Source organism: Pristiophorus japonicus, chromosome 11 (assembly GCF_044704955.1).
Source record: "Pristiophorus japonicus isolate sPriJap1 chromosome 11, sPriJap1.hap1, whole genome shotgun sequence".
In the NCBI taxonomy this organism is placed as follows: domain Eukaryota; kingdom Metazoa; phylum Chordata; class Chondrichthyes; family Pristiophoridae; genus Pristiophorus; species Pristiophorus japonicus.
Window position 1 is genome coordinate 175,752,919 of NC_091987.1, and position 22,256 is coordinate 175,775,174.

At 45.5% G+C, this 22,256-nt stretch overlaps 1 protein-coding gene across 4 annotated transcripts in view; it reads left to right on the plus strand.

The window, feature by feature from the left end:
• LOC139275883 (CMP-N-acetylneuraminate-beta-galactosamide-alpha-2,3-sialyltransferase 4-like) overlaps nucleotides 1-22,256 on the plus strand; it is a 103,481-nt gene that overhangs the window by 35,705 nt on the left and 45,520 nt on the right. For 3 of the 4 annotated variants that reach the window (XM_070893096.1, XM_070893095.1, XM_070893097.1), the window contains exons 3-6: nucleotides 1,935-1,970; nucleotides 5,356-5,418; nucleotides 5,517-5,617; nucleotides 17,943-18,003. In XM_070893096.1, coding sequence (XP_070749197.1) covers nucleotides 1,935-1,970; nucleotides 5,356-5,418; nucleotides 5,517-5,617; nucleotides 17,943-18,003 — 261 coding nt within the window. The remainder of the gene's footprint in view (nucleotides 1-1,934; nucleotides 1,971-5,355; nucleotides 5,419-5,516; nucleotides 5,618-17,942; nucleotides 18,004-22,256) is intronic. The other variant, XM_070893098.1, reaches the window with a different exon arrangement.

The following is a 22,256-nucleotide window of genomic DNA, read 5'->3' on the forward strand; positions in this document are numbered from 1 at the left end:
GTAGTGCGTGCAATGCTGGGAAAGGTGGCACCATAGTTTTGTTGTATTTGAGAGGAGAATACATACAACAACAACTTGTATTTATATAGAACCTTTAACGAAGGCGCCTCACAGAAGTATTATGAGATTTTAAAAATTGACACCGAGCCACATAAGGAGAGATTAGGGCAGGTGGGGATCTCATAGAAACGTATAAGATTCTGACGGGACTGGACAAGTTAGATGCGGGAAGAATGTTCCCGATGTTGGGGAAGTCCAGAGCCAGGGGACATAGTCTTAGGATAAGGGGTCGGCCATTTAGGACTGAGATGAGGAGAAACTTCTTCACTCAGAGAGTTGTCAACCTGTGGAATTCCCTGCCGCAGAGAGTTGTTGATGCCAGTTTATTGGATATATTCAAGAGGGAGTTACATATGGCCCTTACGGCTAAGGGGATCAAGAGGTATGGAGAGAAATCAGGAAAGGGGTACTGAGGGAATGATCAGCCATGATCTTATTGAATGATGGTGCAGGCTCGAAGGGCCTTATGGCCTACTCCTGCACCTATTTTCTATGTTTCTATGTTTCTGTGAGCATAGGAGTAATGGGTGAGCGGGACTTGGTGCGAGTCGAATTTTGGATCAGCTCTAGTTTACGTAGGGTAGAATGTGGGAGGCCAGCCAGGAGTGCTTTGGAATAGTCACGTGTAGAGGTAACAAAAGCATGAATGAGGGTTTCAGCAGTGAATGAGCTGAGGCAGGGGCGGAGACGGGCGATGTTATGGTGGTGAAAGTAGACGGTCTAAGTTATGCTGTGGATATGTGGTCGAAAGCTCATTTCAAGGTTAAATATGACACCAAGGTTATGAACAGTGTGGTTCCGCCTCAGATAGATGTTGGGTAGAGGAATGGAGTCAGTGGCTATTTTTTTAATACTTTTTTAAGGGGGAAAGCACTGTAATGTAATATCACATGGTTTGTCACATGGTTTAGTATGAGCATGCTCAGTTCTTTCTGACCTAACAAAGCAAGCACATAGACTCATCGTGTCTCTGTCCTCCAATTGTTCTACCCACAAGTAGGGTCTCTGGTCTCCAGTTTGAAAGTCTGTGGGTTCGAAATTCAACTGATCTTTGGAAGTGAGTTACCCACTGGGCCTGGCGCAGTTAACAAGAGTGGGCGGGAGTTTAGGGGCGGCGCCAGGACTTTGCGCCCCGATCGCCTGCGCCCGGAAATCATGATGTCATCGCCGCACGCATTGCTCTGTTAGTGCACCGGCCCCAAAATTCACTCTCGCCTCCTGCAGCAACGCCGGCCGATAACACCGAGAGCTGCAGGAGGTGCGGATCGGGCGGCCGGCCACTACCGGGGCGATGATTAAAGGTGCGCTACCGAGGTAAGTAAAGAAAAACTTACCTTGGGTTTTCCACTCTTAATCCGGTTTCCTCGTGGGGTCCTGCCCACGATCGCTCTGCCCGGCACTCTGCTGGAGTACTGGGCTGATCGTGTGGCTCCCCCGCTCCATGGTGGTCCCGGTCGGTCCCTTTTTAATCTGCAGCGTGGGCCCTTCCCTGTCAGTGAGGGCCAGGTACCCTCGGACGCGGCAGCGCTGCTCGGCCCAGTGTGCCCCAGGGAGGAAGTGCAGCGCTTGATTTAGGTAACCCCAATTTTTGGAGAGGGACAAGACTTCAGCGCCTGGTGCTAAGTCTCGTCCCCAAACGGGGCGATAATGAATTGCTACCCGCATGCTTTTAAAAGCTTAAGTGATGTTTTTGGATCATGTACATTAAGGCTCACAACACAGTGGAATAAGGCACTGAGCAGATAAGATACCAAGAGGATATAGCGTATATTTTGGACCCATTATTGTTGTTAAGTGTAACAGAAGAATTCTCTCAGTAAATGTAATTTGTAAGCGTTTGACTCTCATTTTTAATTTTTAATTTCTTGTTTCAGATTCAGAAATGTCAACATGTTTCATTTGGACCATTTGTAAGTAAAATAATTTTCCCCAGTTTGAATTACACCCTCGCCACATAGAAACATAGAAAATAGGAGCAGTAGACCATTCGGCCCTTCGAGTCTGCACCGCCATTCAATATGATCATGGCTGATCCTCTATCTCAGCACCATATTCCCGCTTTTTCCCCAAACCCCTTGATGCCTTTTGTTTCTAGAAATCTATCTATCTCCCTCTTAAATATATTCAGTGACTTGGCCTCCACAGCCTTCTGTGGAAGAGAATTCCACAGGTTCACCTCCCCCTGAGTGAAAACATTTCTCCTCATCTTGGTCCTAAATTTCCTACCCCGTATCCTGAGGCTGTGACCCCTTGTTCTCGACTTCTCAGCCAAGGGAAACATCCTCCTCGCATCCAGACTATCCAACCCACCTGCACACTATGGCTGTACTATCTACAGGGTGCAGTGAGAATCCCATCCATGTTCCTTTAACAGCACCTCCCAGGCCCTTGACCACGACCACCCAGAAGTGCAAGAGCAACAAAATCATGGAAACTCCATACTTCCAAGTCCCCTCCAAATCAAACACCAACCTGACTTGAATACTGTTCATTCATTGTTGCTGGGTCAAAATCTTGGAATTTCCTTGGAGTGCCTGGACTGCCAACACCTCACACATTTGTTCCTGTGTCTCCGGTATTCTCGTTCATACGGCTGGCCCCACAGTTGCACATCTCTGTCCCGCTGAGCAGAGTTTGGGGAAGGACAGTGCCCTCCGGTGCCTATGTTCCTTGGCTGCCTCTGCCACCACCACCTGCTCCTGCTCACTTGTGTTGTGAGACCCACCCGGTGCCGGCCCATCTATCTGACCAACATGTCCACGCGATATGCCACTTTCCGCAACTTGTGTCAGCGTGACCGTGCACCCTCAGGAGGGATAAGTTCCTCCGAGGGGTCTTCTTCCTCTGTGGGCAGGGGCTCGTGCTCTTCATGTGAGGGCGCCTGGAGGAAAGAAGAAAGGGTGAAGATTTAGTAATGGTAGTCAGGGTACATGAAGCATGGGACCATACTGGGTGAGGAGTCGTGGTCAGCTGAAGACACAGTCGGTTATGTGAGATGAGGGGGGTCTAAGTTTAAATCAGTCTCCCTACTCTGTGGATCCACCAACCTCACCATCACCGATGCTGAGACTGGTACAATTATCGCTATTCTCATAATAACATAAGAATTAGGAGAAGGAGTCATCCCTTCGAGCCTGCTCTTCCATTCAATAAGATCACGGTTGAGCAGGTTGGGCCTATACTCAGAAGAATGAGAGGTGATCTTATTGAAATGTATAAGGTTCTGAGGGACTTGACAGGGTAGATGCAGATGGGATGTTTCCCCTCGTGGGAGAATGTAGAACTAGGGGGCATAGTTTCAGAATAAGGGGCCGCTATTTAAAACGGAAATGAGGAGGAATTTCTTCTCTCAGAGGGTCGAAAATCCGTGGAATTCTCTACCCCAGAGAGCTGTGAAGGCTGGGTCATTGAAGGTGGAGATAGACAGATTTTTGAACGATAAGGGAGTCAAGGGTTATGGGGCGTGGGCAGGGAAGTGGAGTTGAGCCCAAGATCAGAGCAGCCATGATCTTATTAATGGCGGAGCAGGCTCGAGGGGCCATATTGCCTACTCCTGCTCCTATTTCTTATGATCTGATGGCTGATCTTCAACCTCAACTCCACTTTTCCGCCCGATCTCCATATACCATGATTTCCCGAAAGTCAAAAAATCTATCCATCTCAGCCTTGAATATATTCAACGACGGAGCATCGACAGCTCTCTGGGGCAGGCAATTCCAAAGATTCACAACCCCCTGAGTGAAGAAATTCCTCCTCATCTCAGTCTTAAATGGCCAAACCATTATCCTGAGAGTATGTCTCCTTGTTCTAGCTTCTCCAACCAGTGAAACAACCTCTCAGCATCTACCCTGTCAAACCCCCTCAGAATCTTGTATGTTTCAATGAGATACCCTCTTATTCTAATAAACTCCAGAGAGTATAGGCCCAAACTCCAAAGCCTCCTCCTCCACCAGGGTCACTTTCGCTTAGGCTCTTCCAGCGCTCCTGCCCCTCTCCCTACGATTCTGCGGTTACGGGAGTGGGAACATCATGTGTCTGTGGTAAGTAGCTACAGTGAGAATGAAGGAGGTTTGCTGAGAGGAGGTGCGGGTCGCGCAGCACAGAGCAGAGGAGGCAGCAGTGAAAGGGGGGATAGGGAGGGGAGCTTGTGTGAAGAGTGAGCTGAGTGGTCCTGGCGGAACCCAAACTGAGCATCAGCGAGCAGGTTATTAGTGAGTAAGTGGGGCTTGATAGCACTGTCGACGACAGCTTCCATCACTTTGCTGATGATTGGGAATAGACTGATGGGGCAGTAAGTGTTGGATTGGATTGGATTTGTCCTGATTTTTGTGGACATAGAAACACAGAAAATAGGTGCAGGAGTAGGCCATTCATCCCTTCGAGCCTGCACCACCATTCAATATGATCATGGCTGATCATTCAACCTCAGTACCCCATTCCTGCTTTCTCTCCATACCCCTTGATCCCTTTAGCCATAGGGCCACATCTAACTCCCTTTTGAATATATCTAATGAACTGGCCTCAACAACTTTCTGTGGTAGAGAATTCCACATGCTCATAACTCTCTGAGTGAAGAAGTTTGTCCTCATCTCGGTCCTAAATGGCTTACCCCTTACCCTTAGACTGTGACCCCTGGTTCTGGACTTCCCCAACATTGGGAACATTCTTCCTGCATCTAACCTGTCCAATCCCGTCAGAATTTTATATGTTTCTATGAGATCCCCTCTCATTCCTCTAAATTCCAGTCTAGTCGATCCAGTCTTTCTTCATATGTCAGTCCTGTCATCTCAGAAATCAGTCTGGTGAACCCTTGCTGCACTCCCTCAATAGCAAGAATATCCTTTCTCAGATTTTGAGACCAAAATTGAAAACAATATTCAAGGACATACCTGGGCCGTTTTCCACATTGTCGGGTAGATGCCAGTGTTGTAGCTGTACTGGAACAGCTGGGCTAGATGCGCGGCTAGTTCTGGAGCACAAGTGTTCAGCACAGCAGCCAGCATGTTGTCGGGGCCCGTAGTCTTTGTTGTATCCAGTGCACTCAGCCGTTTCTTGATATCACATGGAGTGAATCGAATTGGCTGCAGACTCGCTGCTGTGATGGTTGGGACCTCAGGAGTGGGGATTGAAAGAATGTTCACTCGTGTTGTTGCAGAGTTTACGCACGTTGTGGCATTCACAACCCAGCTTGAAATTGGTTCTGCTGTAGTGACTGTGGTTAAAGGGTTGTATTTCCTATACCACAGCTGAGGGAAAGGTTCCCGAGTGCATAAACATTTCTCTGCTTGATTACAGTCCAGCAGAGGCACCTTGCCAATCCTGGGACTCAAACAATAACAGCGAACGGATCATCGCAAAGTAAGTCCCCTGTTGATTCCGCCAGGATTTGACGATTCGACATTTTGTTTTTTGTTCCATTCTGATTTTTTCCCTCCTGATTTTGTGTTTTTTTTCAGTTTTACTCGGAATACCGATTTATTTTTAAGACTTGGAGGTAACTGGTGGTACCAGCCTAACTATGTGTTTCATACATTACCATATGGGATTAAAGGCAATGGTGAGCAACCATTAATTGACCATCATTTTGTCTTTCTTATTCAGAAATATACGATAGAGCTCCTCCCTCGCTGACTGAATGGGTAAGGACTGCCCAGGGCAAAGCCTCACAACCCAATCAATTAGGATTTAATAAAGGTTTTTTTTAAAAGGATGCAGGATTTTGATCGGGTGACTAGGGATGGACTATTTGCTCTGGCTGCAGAGTCAGTGATGATGGGGTGGGTTGAGGGCTCGGCATTTAACATTGTCGCTCAGAGAGTGAGGAGAGGTTGGGAGAGATTTTGTTCCAAAGGCACAGAATGCTTTGCCACGGGGAGTGATGAGATCGAGACCATTGCACCGGACAAATATTTGAAATCGAGTTAGATGCGAGACTGTAGCGAGCGACCAGGGCAGTGGGATTAGTTTTGGGTTGTTTTCGCAAAGAGCCAGCACAGACATGATTGGCCGAATGGCCTCCTTTTGAGGGTTCTACGGCTCTAAACCAGAAGCTTTGGTTCCTGGTTTGAATGAGCTGATCTCAGGTAAGGTGGTGGGGAGGGGTTAGTACAGATGGTGCAGATGCCCTCAGCACCCCATGGGGTAGGGAGCGCCAAGTGGGGGGGTGGCGGGGAGTTGTCGCAATCTCGACCTCAAAGAATGGCTCCGACACTTACAGCTCCGGTAGAAGTTTCTTTAATTTACTTGCTCGCAAGGGGTAGGTTACACTCAGTCAAGGGCTAAGTGAACACCTCCGAAATGGTTCAGTTTAACAAGATATTTAAACAGTAAAACCAAAGTTATGGCCTCTCCCTGTGTATTACTCTGTCTCACAGTCAGTGAATACAGATAAAGAGTTAATTACTATATCCTGGTCCTGACATGGTATCCAGATATTTCCTTTTGTCAGGGTTATCAGAAAGCCAAACGGCCATTACTCCATGAGTCATAGGTAATGGGCTATCACCTGTCTTGTATTGTGTCAGGATTGTTCCAATTTCCTGGTCAGTTTATCTGTTTGCATCAAAAGGATGAGGTCTCGGGAAGAGATAATGGCTAGAAGATAAAGGTGGGGTGACATGGAACTCCTGTAGTGTAGACAATAGGAGAGCACCATGGGGGGGGGGGGTTACTTGTCTCAGCATGACTTGTCTCCTAGCTGTCTGATGGCCATCAGCCATCTCAAACCAGGTTTAGCTGTTTATGCAAGCTGACTGCTAAAATGCAGAAAGTTCTGGAAGGGCCAGGACTCCATTTTGATCAAAAGGCACACAAATACCGTATGGTATCAGCTTAGATAAAAATACATTTCCACATTCCCCCATTTTGTCCTTCACAAGGACAACTCAATCCATTCTGATCTTGTACAGTCTCTCCATTTCCATTTCTACACAAGAGCCTTCAGCAGTTGTTGCTACCATAACTCTAGCCGTGGTCTCGGTAGGTAACATAGTTTCTCCCACCCTGGCACAGCAACACTTAACAATGACAAATAATAGATACAGGGCGAAGACTATCAGCAGGAATATGATCAAACCCTGTACCACAGATTTCCCCAGGGCTCCCAACCATCCTGATGCCCAACCCCACAAGGTGATACCGTCCTGGCCTACTGTCTGTTTATACTCCATTACCTTTTTCCGGATGTTTTCAGCTAGACTGCCGATATCTTCTGATTTATCTGGGATATATGTACAGCATTCTTCACCTATTAATGCGCATGTTCCTCCCTCCTTGGCTAGGAGATAATCTAAGGCCATACGATTTTGGAGAGCCACTGTTCGAATAGCTACCATTTCGTCATTTATCCCTTCAAAGGCTTGGGAAGTTGCGTTGGCTACTGATTCCACTAAGTTAGCCAGTTCCCGTAACTGCCATTCGGTCGATGCTATTCCATAGGGTGGCACCATTACCTTGAATATTCCATTTAGCCACGTCAAACCCCGTTTAAATCTGTGACTTCCATAGGCCTCCCTTAGAGTCTTTACTGATCTGATAAGGGGTACCACATATCCTAAGTAACAGGACCCTGTCCAGTTGGCTGGTAACCATGGCCACAAATAAAGTAGGTGCAATTATAGGACGTCAGCTCATGGTCCTTTCGCACTGTCCCTACTCGAGTGGTCTCACCTTCCCACCCTTTACCTGGGGCTTTGTTATGGACCGTTGTCCAGCCAACGGTTGCTATCTTTCTCTCAGTGGGATTAGTTGTGGCTTGCCATTTAATCATTTGGGAACACTTGCTGCGTCCCATTTCTGGTCCTTTAGTCTCATTACTCACTAGGCATATTATACCTTCAGGATTTCCTATTCTGGGAGTAATGCTTAGGAAGGAAGGCTGATGGTTATTATCATAATTGGGCTGGTACCATCCCTGGAAGGCTGTAAGTTTATACCCTGCCGACCTCCATTCTGTTTGCTCCTTCGTTTCTGGCCCCTTAGTTAGGTTTGTCCTATTTTGCACTGTCAACCATTCTACCATTTCTGATTCGTTAAAGGGGACAGATCTCAGGGGAATAACCCCTTCGGAGTGGACAGGTACATGGGAACATATCCAAAAACTCGACAAGTTTCTTTCTTAAGCATACTTGTGACTCAGTGCCATAAATACGTTTACTTGCAATTCCCTTCGGTGACGGGTCTGTACCCCTGGTATGATCAATAATGTGAAGTAAAACCCTGTCAAGCCCAGCACCATCAGTCCCCATAGTCCATACAGTTCCTTATTCAGTCTTCCTTTTTCTGTTCCTCTGGTTCCTTCTTCACTTCCTCCTGGTCGGGTGCCCGTTTGCAATGGGATGCGTGGATCCATGTTGGTCTTTCCTTTACCTTGATTGCAGTATTGGTCGCCAGCAAGACCTGGTATGGTCCTTCGAATCTTGGCTGTAGACTGCTTTTTCTTTTAAAAATCTTGATGTAAACGAATTCCCCTGGCTCCAGGTTATGACACTTTCCTTCCGCTGGCTTGACTTGGGCTTCCTTTACCTGTGAATGAAAGCTGGAAATACATTTGGTTAGTGCAATACAATAATTCAACATATTTTCCTCCATTTTGTGGATGTCCATCTGTTTTGCAGTAAATGGTGCTGTAAAAGGTAGTCGTTGGGGACATCCCATAACCATCTCATGCGGTGACAGGCCTGTTGTTCTGTTGGTTGCAGATCGCATTACCATCAAGGCTAAGGGCAGCAGTTCTGTCCATTTCAGTCCAGTGTCATTGCATAGTTTTGCCAGCTTATTTTTAAGCATTCCATTATATCTTTCAACAAGTCCAGCTGATTGTGGATGATAACTGCAATGAAAACGTTGATTAATCTGTAAAGCTTTACACATTTCTCTTATAACAGTTCCCGTGAAATGTGACCCGTTATCACTAGAAAGCTTAGCAGGGATTCCGAAGCGCGGTACAATTTCTTTTAACAGACATTTAGCAACAGTAGTGGCATCGGTCTTTTTACATGGAAAGGCTTCAATCCATCTAGAGAACACATCTACAATAACTAATACATACTTGAATCCCATACACATAGGTAATTCAATAAAATCCATTTGTAAATGTACAAGAGGCCCGACTGGATTTGGGTGGGAGGCAGATTCTAATTTTTCCGTCTTACCCGGATTCATTGTCTGACAGGTAGCACAATTTTCACAGATTTGTTTTGCAATTGCCGAAATACCTGGTGCATACCAAGTTGCCAAAATATAATCTGCCAATCCCCCTTTGCCTGCATGTGTGAATGTATGAACACATCGGGCAATCCATGGAAGTAAGGATCTAGGGGCCACCACGGAAGTAAGGATCTAGGTGAACCCATATTCCTTCTGGATTTTTATAACATTGATCCTTCGTCCAGGTCACCACCTCCTCCGTACTGGCCTGCGTCTGAAAGGCCAGCACGTCATTAATAGTGGGTGGCGGGTCTGAGCAATTATCTTTCTTTAGTGGGAACAATGACACCTGCATCCCCCCTTTTGACAGAGCTGCTGACTTAGCTGCATTATCAGCTCTGGCGTTCCCAAGTGCCACCTCATTCGACTGGCCTGTATGTGCTTGGCATTTGATAATGGCAAGTTTCAAGGGGCATTGAATGGCTCGCAGGAGATTTTCCACTTGTTCTGCATTTTTGATAGGGGTTCCTGAAGAAGTCAGGTACCCGCGAATCTTCCAAATTTGTCCATAGTCATGTGATACCCCAAAAGCATACCTGGAGTCAGTGTAGATATTAACTGTGTGTCCTTCAGCCAGAATACAGGCTCGAGTTAACGCAAACAATTCGGCTTGTTGGGCTGAAAAGGAGTCTGGAAGAGAGGCTGTTTCGACAACATTAAACTGAGTTACAATTGCCTAAGCCGCTCTAGGTTGGCCCCTATCATTTCGTAGGGCTGATCCGTCAACATAGTACACAAGATCAGGGTTACACATTGGTACATCTGTTAGATTGATACGTGGTTTAGTCACTAATTCGGTTACCATTTCACATGAATGGGGTTCGCCGTCTTCTTCCGTGGGGAGTAGAGTGGCTGGATTTAAGGTAGTGCATCTTTTGATGATAAGGTTCGGATTTGATAACAGTGCGACCTCGTATTTAGTGGTTCTTGCGGAGGTTAGGTGTTGGGTGGCACATTTAGTAAGTAAAATCTCGACAGAGTGTGGGATATACAAAATGGTCTCATGATTTAGAGTTATTGTCTGAGCCTGTTGCATAGCATAATAAGCTGCTGCCAACGAAGGAAGACATCCTCGTAGTCCGCGTGCCACTGGGTCTAGTTGGGTACTGAAATATGCTACCGGTCGTTGCCTGTCCCCATGTAACTGAGTCAAAACAGATTGTGCAAAACCCGATTTGTGATGCACAAATAAGTTGAATAGCTTAGTGTAATCTGGTAATCCCAAGGCGGGTGCTGAAGTGAGGGACTGTTTAAGGTTCTGAAAAGCATTCCGGGATACCTCATTCTAAATCAACTTCTCTGGTAGTGTAGGCATGGACATGTCTAACAGTGGTCTAACAATCTCAGAATAACTCGTAACCCATTGCCGGCAGTATCCTGTCATGCCGAGGAGGTGTTTCATTTCTCTCTTGGTTACTGGTAGTGGGGCAGAGCAGATTGCTTATAGTGATTCACAGATCACAGAATGTAAAGTACTTGTTTTCTAATTTTATTACAAGGCTTTCAAACCCAAGATTTTTTCAATACACCCAAAATGTTGATCAAGGAGATCACCTGAAATATCTCAAAATCCCAATTCAACTATTGTACTGCCACTCTTTATCAAAAAAATCCTCTTACTGAGCTAGAAGCTTTTGTACCAAGATTTTACACCAAGGACAATGAGAGTGTACTCCCCCAGCCTGCACCTCGAGAGACCCACAAAGGCTTTTTTTAAAAAAAAAGGCATTACAACTTTCAACCACCGGGACCATGTCTCAACAAACCTATCCTTTGTGCATTTCCTAGCTCTGTAACCTCTCATCCGAATAAATCCACACCTGCGCTTCTAACTTAAAATGTCTTAAACTTCCCATATACAGGACAACACTATGAAGGGTTAAAAAACTTCACTTTGTTTGAAAAAGTGGGTGGAGCTAAAACAAACAGGCAGCTCCACAACCTTTCCAAACAGGTTTCCAGACACAAGGAAAAAAGACAGAAGCACTCTCATTCAAAGACAAGACATTCACGCACTCTCATTCAAAGACAAGACATTCACAAGTCTCTCTCCATTCAATAAAGCTTTTTCTTTTGCTAGCTTCATTTTTTTTTGAATCCATAAGTCACTATCAGATTCTCTTTTTTTTTTTTACATTTGATTTTACATGGGCTTGAAGAATCGGAACCCAGGCCTTTTCTATTACTTTCCTTTTTTTTACCTGGATCTCTGTTTATAAGACACTCCTCTCGACATGTTGTTCTCTCTAAATTAAATGAACCATCGGGTGGAAATGGCCTGTTTTCACCCTTAGTCCACTTTACCGGTTTTTGTTTCTTTGGTCAATTGAAGACTGACCACAATTCTGGAGCATGACATAGGCTGGTGTGCCTTTTGTGGTGTTTTAACTTGCTCCGGCACCCATTCTGGATGATTAAGATTTTCCACAGTTTCTGATCTCTCAATCCTTTCGGCCAACTGAGTTCTCTATGCCCACTTCTCCTGGCCGTTACGTGGCCTGAAAAGGCTCTTAATTCGGGCTCAGTCTGGGTGTGTGAGATATGTTGGCACGAACCAACCGTAGTTGATCAATCAGTTACTGTTTCTTTTCTTAATCAATCCTTGTTTTTTTTTTCCCCAATCACAATTTTCCCAAGTGACTCTTCCCGTTTCTCTAATGGCAATCTCTCACAAAGGTATTGCACACAACAGTATAACAAGGACAACAAACAATATTCCCGCGAGTACACAAATCATAACCTTACACCTTATCTAAACAAATTCTCAGTCTGCGTTGTACGCCACTACAGACCGAGTCCTTAACTTATCCTAATAAAAACTGATAAAACTTAAGGTTCCGTACCCAAACTCTTTGATCGATTGCGCTTTCTTTTTTTTTTATAGTCTTATCACATAAGAACCCCTTCCGAATTAAAAACAATAAAAATCTTATCACATAAGAACCTGGAACCCTTTTCGATCGACTAGCGCTCCCTTACCTACTGAAACCTTCCCCGGGCTGTCTCGAGATTTTTCCAGAACCTGTTCTCTTCTGCTGGCGAGCTGAGAAAGAAATGGTTATAAAAAATACCTTTAACTTTTAAATGCCGAGTCTTGTAGATGCAGTACCTCCGCTGTGGACAACAGATTACATATACGATTCAACAGTGAAGAAACCTCTTGTGAGCAAAAGGCTCACCTTGTTTGGCCACTGAAGCCTTTCACTGGAGAGGCACTATGCCTGTATCCGTTTTACTCACAGGACAGAGAGTATGCATCTCGGTGGAACCTTCAAGTAATAACTGTCGAAATCGCGACCTCAAAGAATGGCTCCGACACTTACAGCTCCGGTAGAAGTTTCTTTAATTTACTTGCTCGCAAGGGGTAGGTTACACTCAGTCAAGGGCTAAGTGAACACCTCCGAAATGGTTCAGTTTAACAAGATATTTATACAGTAAAACCAAAGTTATGGCCTCTCCCTGTGTATTGCTCTGTCTCACAGTCAGTGAATACAGATAAAGAGTTAATTACTATATCCTGGTCCTGACATGGTATCCAGATATTTCCTTTTGTCAGGGTTATCAGAAAGCCAAACGGCCATTACTCCATGAGTCATAGGTAATGGGCTATCACCTGTCTTGTATTGTGTCAGGATTGTTCCAATTTCCTGGTCAGTTTATCTGTTTGCATCAAAAGGATGAGGTCTCGGGAAGAGATAATGGCTAGAAGATAAGGGTGGGGTGACATGGAACTCCTGTAGTGTAGACAATAGGAGAGCACCATGGGGGGGGGTTACTTGTCTCAGCATGACTTGTCTCCTAGCTGTCTGATGGCCATCAGCCATCTCAAACCAGGTTTAGCTGTTTATGCAAGCTGACTGCTAAAATGCAGAAAGTTCTGGAAGGGCCAGGACTCCATTTTGATCAAAAGGCACACAAATACCGTATGGTATCAGCTTAGATAAAAATACATTTCCACAGAGTGGGAGGGGTGTTGAGGGCGGGGGGGAGAGAGATGGAGGTAGGAGAACATGATCCATCTCCCCGCCAGGATCACCTTCTCCCTCAGCCTTCTGCAGCAGAGCCACTGACATAACCGTTCCAAGTCTTTCTGAAGATAGTCAGTCTGCTTCCTGCTCATTACTGCCGCAGAGTGTTGTGTCATTAGCAATTTTAGTATTCCTGCTACAGAGACCCTGTTCCACATCATTCATCAATATGGCAATTCACAGTGGAGCCAAACAGATCCCACTGATCACCTTGTTCTTAAGTCCAACATTTTTCATTGATCACCGACTCTGTTTCCTGTTGTCAGGCCAACTCTCAATCAATCTAGATAATTTGTCAACCATTCCATTCGCCTGAAACTTCCTTATTGGCCTAGCATATTGCCTCACCTTTTGAAGTGTAGTCACTGTTGTAATGTGGGAAATGTGGCAGCCAATATGTGCACAGCAAGGTCCCACAAACAGCGATGAGATAAATGACTAGATAATCAGGGTTTTTTTTGTGATGTTGATTGAGGGATAAGTATTGGCCAGGATACTGGGGATAACTCCCCCTGCTCTTCTTCAAACGAGTGCCATGGGTTCTTTTATGTCCACCTGAGAGAGCAGATGGGGTTGCGATTTAACGTCTCATCTGAAAGACGGCACCTCCGACAGAGCAGCACTCCCTCAGTACTGAACTGTAGTGTCAGCCTTGATTATGTGCTCAAGTAAACAGTATCTGCTGATGCACAGTGTGCAGAGTGTTTTAAACAGAGTGTTGAACTTGGGAATTTGGAGAGAGTGGAAATCTCTGGCAGGTTCAGAGTATTAGCTGTAAAAAGTGTGAGTTAGTTCAACATTTTGATTTTAATTTGGAGCTTTAAAATCTGTAGTTAACGGAAACTGCCTGCCAGTGCCAGTGACCTGGCAGTCAGCTGTAAGCGTTTGTCCTGAATAGTTGCTAATCACCATGAGCAGGGAGCAGATGAGGAAGGAGGTGCTGCCTTTTGCCTCCAATATTTGGAATGCTATGTGTTACAGGTAAATATTTAATTTCATCCACCTAGAAGTTAAACTAGATGTATAATTAGTTAAAAAACAAACTGTAAGCTAAGTTAATTAAATATGTAAGGGGAAAAATTCGGTACCTTAGCACCTCCAGTTAGCAAAATAACAAGCCCATGGGAAAAATGTTCCATCCATGGCTACCTAAAGAAATTAAAGATAGTATTAGATTAAAAGAAGAGACTTACAATGTTGCAAAGAAGAGTAGTAAGCCTGAGGATTGGGAGACCTTTCGAAACCAGCAAAGGATGATCAATAAATTGTTAAAAAGGATTGAGAGCAAATTAGCAAGAAATATCAAACCAGATTGTGAGAGCTTCTACAAGTATATAAAAAGGAAGAGAGTAATAAATGTAAACGATGGTCCCTTAGAGGCTGAGACAGGAGAAATTATATTGGGGAATATGGAAATAGCCGAGACTTTAATCAAATATTTTGTAAGACATAAAAAGTATACCAAAATAATAGCGAATCAAGGGGTTAATGAAAGCGAGGAAATTAATGCAATTAATATCAGTAGAGTAAAATTATTTGGGAAACGAATGGGACTAAAAGCCGACATATCCCCTGGACCTGATGCCCTACATCCGAGGGTTCTAAAAGAGGTGGCTGCAGAGATAGTGGATGCATTGTGTCTGATCTTCCCAAATTCCCTAGATTCAGGATCGGTCCCAGCAAATGTAACACTGCAATTCAAGAAAGGAAGGAGAGAGAAAACAGGGAACTACAGGCCAGTTAGCATGACATCAGTCGTTGGGAAATTGCTGGAATCCGTTATTAAGGAAGTGGTAACAGGGTACTTAGAAAATCATAATATGTTTAGCAGAGTCAACATGGCTTTTAGAGGATGTAACTAGCAAGACATAGATAAAGAGGAACCAGTGGATGTAATATATTTGGATTTCCAAAAAGCATTCGATAAGGTGCCACATAAAATGTTACTAAGCAAGACTAGGGCATATGGAGTTTGGGGATAATGTATTAGCATGGATAAAGGATTAGTTAACAGACAGAAAACAGAGCACATAAGAACATAAGAATTAGAAGCAGGAGAAGAACATTCAGCCCCTCAAACCTGCTCTGTCATTCAATGAGATCATGGCTGATCTTCGACCTCATCTCCATTTTCCTGCACTATCCCTATATCCCTTGATTCTCTTAATATCCAAAAATCTATCGATCTCTGTCTTTAATATACTCAAAGACTGAGCCTCCACAGCCTTTTAGGATAGCGAATTCCAAAGATTCACCACCCACTCAGTGAAAAAAATGTATCCTTATCTCAGTCCTAAATGGCTGACCCCTTATTCTGAGACTGCGACCCCTGGTTCTAGACTCCTCAGCCAGGGGGAAACATCCTTCCTGCATCGACTCTGTCTAGCCCTGTAAGAATTTTTCAAGCCCTGTAAGAATTTAATATGGGAGCAGGGATAAGTGGGTCATTTTCAGATTGAAAGGCTGTAACTGGTGGCATGCCGCAAGGGTCAGTGCTGGGACCTCAGCTATTTATAATCTATATTAATGACTTAGATGAAGAATCATTTAAGATTCTGAGGGGAATTACCAGAATATATGCTGATAAATTGTTTCCCCTGGCTGGAAAATCTAGAACTAGGGGGTATTTAAGACATAATGAGGAGGAATTTCTTCACTTAGAGGCTTGTGAATCTTTTGAATGCTCTGCCCCAAAGTGCTGTGGAGGTGGAGTCATTGAGTATATTCAAGGCTGAGATAGATAGATTTTTGGACTCCAGAGGAATCAAGGGATATGGGGATAGTGCAGGAAATTGGAGTTGACGTCAAAATCAGCCATGATCTTATTGAATGGCGGAGCAGGCTCAAATAGCAGTATGTCCTACTCCTGCTCCTAATTATTATGGGCCCAAATTTCCCTAGCCTCTTTTTCTGGTGCCCTCAGTCGAGCTGCGCCACTTTTGTCCGTCTCCAAGCGTGACGAAAAAAGACCTCCGTATTTTGGCCACTCCCCAGCCTCTCCTCCGTCGTGGCGCAGCGTGGCCCAATGGATTGGGGACGGAGTTACTGCGCATGCGCTAAAGTCTGTGCGCATGTGCAGTAACTCCTGGCAGGCCGTTTCTGCACACGCGAGCTGCAGGCTGTGTGGGAAGGGCCGAAGCGCGCTGTCCCTAGCCCTGGCCGAATGGGCTCCCTCACCGGCGGCCCGCTGCGTTCCCTAAGGTAGGAGTTCTATTTTTTATTTGTTATTTACTGATTGATTTTGGTGCTTTAGGGGCAGAGTTCCTTCTATTTTATTTGTTAATTAATTGCTTATTACTTTTTATGCTTTGTTTGGTGCTTGGTGGTGCTTTAAATGTAGTTACTTGCACCAATTCCTTAACTGTAAGTAAGGTATTTCTGTGCGGACAAAAGTGGACACATACGCTGCCCTAAGTTAGTTTAGTGCAACTTTTTTCTGACCAAATTGGCATAAATGGTGCAAGTGGCTGGGAACGCCCACTTTTGAAAAAAAAACTGACCTAACAAAAAACCTAACTAATTCACTTACACTGGCGCAAATTAAATGGCCATATTTGCAACTAAAAAGATACACCAGAAAAATCAAGTTACACCAAAAAAAACGGTGCAACTCCTAGGGAAATTTGGGCCCATAGTTCTTAAGTCTCTGGAGTAGGACTTGAACCCACGACCTTCTGACTCAGAGGCGAGAGTACTACCCACTGAACAAAAGTAAATAAACAATGAATTTAAATGCTGCTGTTTCTAAATCTCTAACCAAATGAAAACATGAAGGAATGAGAGTTAATTTTCATTGCCAGAGAGGTTGTTTGGCAGCAATTAAGACATATCACGGCATTAAAAAGGCTACTTAGACTGAAGTGGGCAAGGGTTAACTCTCAGTTTGCATTGACCGTGAAAGTACAGTAACTTCACACCGTTCAATGCTTTATAATGGTGCGGCTGACAGCAAGATGCTGTTTTCAGGTAGGTAAAAGAGAGCGGCACGTCTCGGACAGCAACGTCTCGATTTATCGCGTTAAACCATGAATCTGCCCCTCGCCTGAAGTTGTTGTACGATTTGCGCATAAGTAACAGCCTCACCATTATATTGACAGCAAAGTCTGGGCCATTATCTGTTTAAAATAGAAAAGGGTAACAAAGCCGCCCCTTCGGTACGGGGCACTTAATGTTTTTTCAACTTGAAAAGTTCCCACATACGACTACCCTCTGTTTGCTCTTTTTACGCCAGTTGTCCAGCCACCGCCACACTTTACTGCCCATTCTGTGATTTATTCATTAAGGTGGACCTGTCAATGGCCATAAATGCCTTTTCAGCATCGTTCGCAAGGAGTCTGAGTTTGACTGTTGTTTATGAAGTTTGCAGGTGACATCGCTCCAGCTCAGAATTAAAAAAGCCAATCTTCTTTTCTCATTTTTAAAACTTCTTTTGAATCTTTGAAGTGTGACATCTGGAATGTGACAACTCGAGTGTGACGCCTCAAGTGTCCCGTCTGGAATGAGATGGACGCTCTCAAAAGTTCGATGTAAATAGATTATTTTTAATGCTGATGTAACACAGCCAGGATGAGAAGAAGTGGAGGGAGAATTTTCACTCTCCCCAAAACATTCATTGTGTCATTGTAAACCTTTTTCTTTTCCTTCCAGAAGTGATTATCAATCAGATATTGAGCCGAACACAGTCCAACATGCCGGACGAGATAGCCAGGTAAACCCTTTATCCAGGGGGAGGGGGGGTGGCTACTTTTCAGGGGCATCTTTGGGTTTTCGCCTCTTGGGCCGTGATCTGAGGGTAAGTTTTCTGTTCCTTTGCACTCTCGACACAGAACAGAACATGGCAGGGGCACATATAGGGGGTGGGAATTAGTGTGCCTTCAACACAGCACATTGACAACAAATTGGGTCAATTGTGTAACAGGGTCATGGTCGTCCAATCCCACGATTCCGCTGCGCGTTCCTCCTGCGCGGCAGGAGCACATCAGCAGGACAACTCCGCTCTGAAATGTTGTCCAGATTCATCCAGTTTGGAAGGTTGGGGACCTATTCCACTGATCCTGAAAACGTTGTGGTCTAAATATGGTTTTGGTCAAACCAGAAAATACTGGCAATCCTCAGCAGGTCAGGCAGCTTCTGTGGAGAGAAACAGAGTTAACGTTTCAGGTCGGTGACCTTTCGTCAGCCTTGGGCAACGTGCCCAGCAGATAAACGCAAATCTATCTGGTAATTGCATTAATCTGCTGATTGTATCCTGTCCTCTGATCTTTGAAAGTGGTGGAGCATCACACTGGCCTTGATTTGGAAGATGAGCAGGGAACTTTTTCCCAGCGTCCCAGGGCAATATTAACCCCTCAACCAATATCACAATAAAACAGATTAATGGCCCTGAAATTCCAATGTCCCGGGTCCATGCGAAGTTTCTACGGACCCGGAAAGGCATCGGAAAAGCCAATTTTCAGCGCGCAATGCACATGCGCTGAACACCGGCTTTTCCAATCAGTCAAGTTTCTGGCTTGACAGATTCTCCGTATCTCGGGAGTGAGGACACTTGCAGGGCAAGATTCCGGACTTACGGAACTCTTATTACGATGAATGAGAATCTATACTACACCTGATTGGCTGCTGTTACCAGATCCCAGCCTGCGCACGTCCCCACGTGCACGCGCTGCGACACGCAGTCACCAGAGGCCTCAGGCTCGGAAGATTGAAAGGGGCGCAGCAGCAACAGGTAAGTGCGCATCTTTTTTCCCTATTTCTCTCGTTTGCCCGCGGGAAGACCTCAATCGGAATTTCAGTCACATTAATATCTGCTCATTTATCGCAGCGCTGTTTGTGAGATCTTGCTGTGTGCAAATTAGCTGCCACGTTTCCTGCATTACATCAGTGACCACACTTGAAAGCAGCACTTGATTGGCTGTGAAGCTTCTGGGGCTGTCCTGAGGTAGAGGAGTGCGGGATATAAATCTAAGTCCTTTCTTCTCCCTGAATGTAAACTAATCGAGCAAATTATTTTCGCAATTATTGAACAAGCAAATAAGAAGCAACCACATAACATTGTTCACATATCGGACAATCTTCCGCCTAACCCCTTGAGCAAACCAAACAAGACAAAGATCAGAAGAATGAAGCGAATTCTTTGCAAATTACTCAGTGCCGGGCCTGACTGCCGGAGTCAGCACAGTTGGTTCACTCGGCTCTTCGGCAATGGCTCCATGTTCTGGTTTGGCCTCTTTTGTTACCCACATCACTGGGGTTTCTGACATACTCCTGGCGGAGTTACGGCAGTGGAACGGGAGAAATTCCCGGGAAATTCACCCTCATTCTCCTTTCTCCGGGAATGTCGAATTGACCGGTACAGACTAGTTGTTTCTCTGAAATTACTGATTGCCGTCAATCCCGGGAGTTTGAAGATGCTCCTGAGTCTAACAGATCCGTCTGCATCTTTTATTTCCCATAAAACAATTGCTGGATTTTGAATATCTGACCCCGCAAATTTATAAAAGGATCTGCCAGTCAAATTGCAACTGAACCAATCAGATCGTAGTGCTGCAGTGTGCACTCTCTCTCTCTCTCTAACTGATGAACTCCAGCAGCCAGGATTTGAGCTCCAGTCCTTTTGTGAAGCTAGTTTTGTCTGTGAATATATTTAAAGGGCCCAAACTGAACAAAGTGCCCCAGCACTAGCGCATGGCTGTCATATTTGCTTTCTGATTTGTCTAAATTCTACCTGTTCTGGATCCTTTTATTGAAAACAAGATCACAATCGTTGTATTTTGTGGGAATAAGGAATGAATGCACGGAGGAATATAGGGTGGGGAGCATTGCACTCCCAGAATAGACCTCACTCAATTTCCCCTCCATCTAAGTTGATACAATGGCCCCAGAACGGATATCGGTGCAGAAATTTATCGTGGGCGGGAGTTCACAACCAGGTGAATCGCACTGGCCTCCTGCTGTGCGCTCCTCCAATATTCATCACCATTAAAGTCAAAGGGATTGAATATCGGGCAGGACATATGCGATAGCGCTCATTTAACACTACCTCCCCAGATTAATTTCTTCCCTATTATGTCTTTTCATGTAATTGAGTGTGGCAGGGTGGGGTCAAACCATTCAATGCAAATACAAACATCCTGTAGGTTTTATTTGAATCATTGACTTCCAGCAACTTTTCAGTTTAAGAGACACATACTTAAATTGCCTTGCTCCCAAACCAATTGAGAGAAGTATTTCTTGGCTTATCTTGTTTAAAATGGGTTGTCTATCTGAAACCATTGGAAAGAGGTAGATAGGCCAGAGAATCCTTGTATGGTTAGCAATAAACTCCCACGTAAAGGTTAACATTCAGAGACCGTGGCCTTGATATTTCTGGCGAGTTGGGAGGGGTGGAGGTGTAGCATCTGGGAAATCGGGAAATCGGGAAAGGCCAGTTTCCCAGAGGTCCAGACGAATTTAACGGCAGGAACTCATTTATATTCTTTGAGCGTTCCATGGATGGCAGCCGGATTGAGAGGCTGACCGGCTGTCCCATGGTAAGTCTTCAGCACCAATCCGCAGCCGGGAGCAGGGAGAGGAGCGAGGGATTGTGGGTCAGGAGGGGACACCGTGGGGCGTCTTAAAGGACATTGGGGGACGGGGCAAGGGAGGTGCGGTCAGGACATTGGAGGCGGGGAGGGCAACGGAGAGGGCCGCGAGTAGATTAGGGAGGGAAGGCCGCTAGCGGGGAGGGAAGCAGGTCCGCTTGGGAGGCCCGGGGTGGGGGGAGCACGCCTGCTCCTCCTGACCCACCAGCAGTGCTGCAAAGGCATTGATCTGATGGATCCGACCCTTCTCACCTCCCTCCAGCTGCCAGGTTTCCTGAGCCCTGGGAAACATGGGCCGCAGGTGTTACAGTAATATTCCAATGACGGACCTGCCTCTGGAGAGCAGATTAGTCGCTCCCCCCACAACCAGCCTCCTTCAAAACCAGAAATGGGTGCGTTGAAGGAGGTTGGCTTGAGTTTGCGATTTTTAGAATTTTTAACCACCCTCCACCTACCTCTTGCTTGTCCCGGGGGGTTAAGTTACCCCCCCGCTCCACAACCCCTACACTTTGTGTCTGGATTATTTTGCATTGAATTTGAGCACAGCGGAAGCAACTGGTTGATATTTTCTATGTTTAGGGAAGGGATTGGTAAGTTTGTAACTGCTCAAAGTATGACAGTGCTTCCGTTCACTTATCCACATATTGGGCCCAAGTTTCCACATGATTCGCGCCTGATTTTTAGGAGCAACTGGTGGAGAACGGACTATTTTAGAAATCGCAATTCTCCACATTTTTCTTTCTGCAGTTCTAGTCAGGTAGAACAGTTCTAGTTTAGAACAGAATTTTTTCTTCAAAAGGGGGCGTGTCCGGCCACTGACGCCTGATTTGAAAGTTTCCACAGTGAAAATGTACTCCAAACTAAAGTAGAATGGAGCCAGTGAAGATTTTTGTAGAACTAAAAAAACCTGTTCTACACATTAAAAAATCAGGCGCAGGTTACAAATTAGGCGTCCAGAACGAGGTGGGGGGGGGGAAGGGAACTCATTAAATTCGACAATAAATCCTGATTTATACTTCTACAAATATTATACAAATAAATCCAACCTGAATAAACATTTATAAGCCAAGAAAAGATTAAATAAAATTCTGCAGCCGTTCGTGCCGCTGAGCGGGAGGGGGAGAGAGAGGGAGGGAGGGAGAGAGGGAGGGAGAGAGGGAGAGAGGGGGGAGAGAGGGGGGGAGAGAGGGAGAGTGGGGGGAGGGAGGGAGGGGGGGAGAGAGGGAGAGGGGGAGGGAGGGAGGGGGGGAGAGGGAGAGGGGGAGGGGGGAGAGGGGGAGGGGGGGGAGAGGGAGGGAGGGGGGGAGGGGGAGAGAGAGAGAGAGAGAGAGGAGGGGGGGAGAGAGAGAGAGGGAGGGGGGGGGAGAGAGAGGGAGAGAGG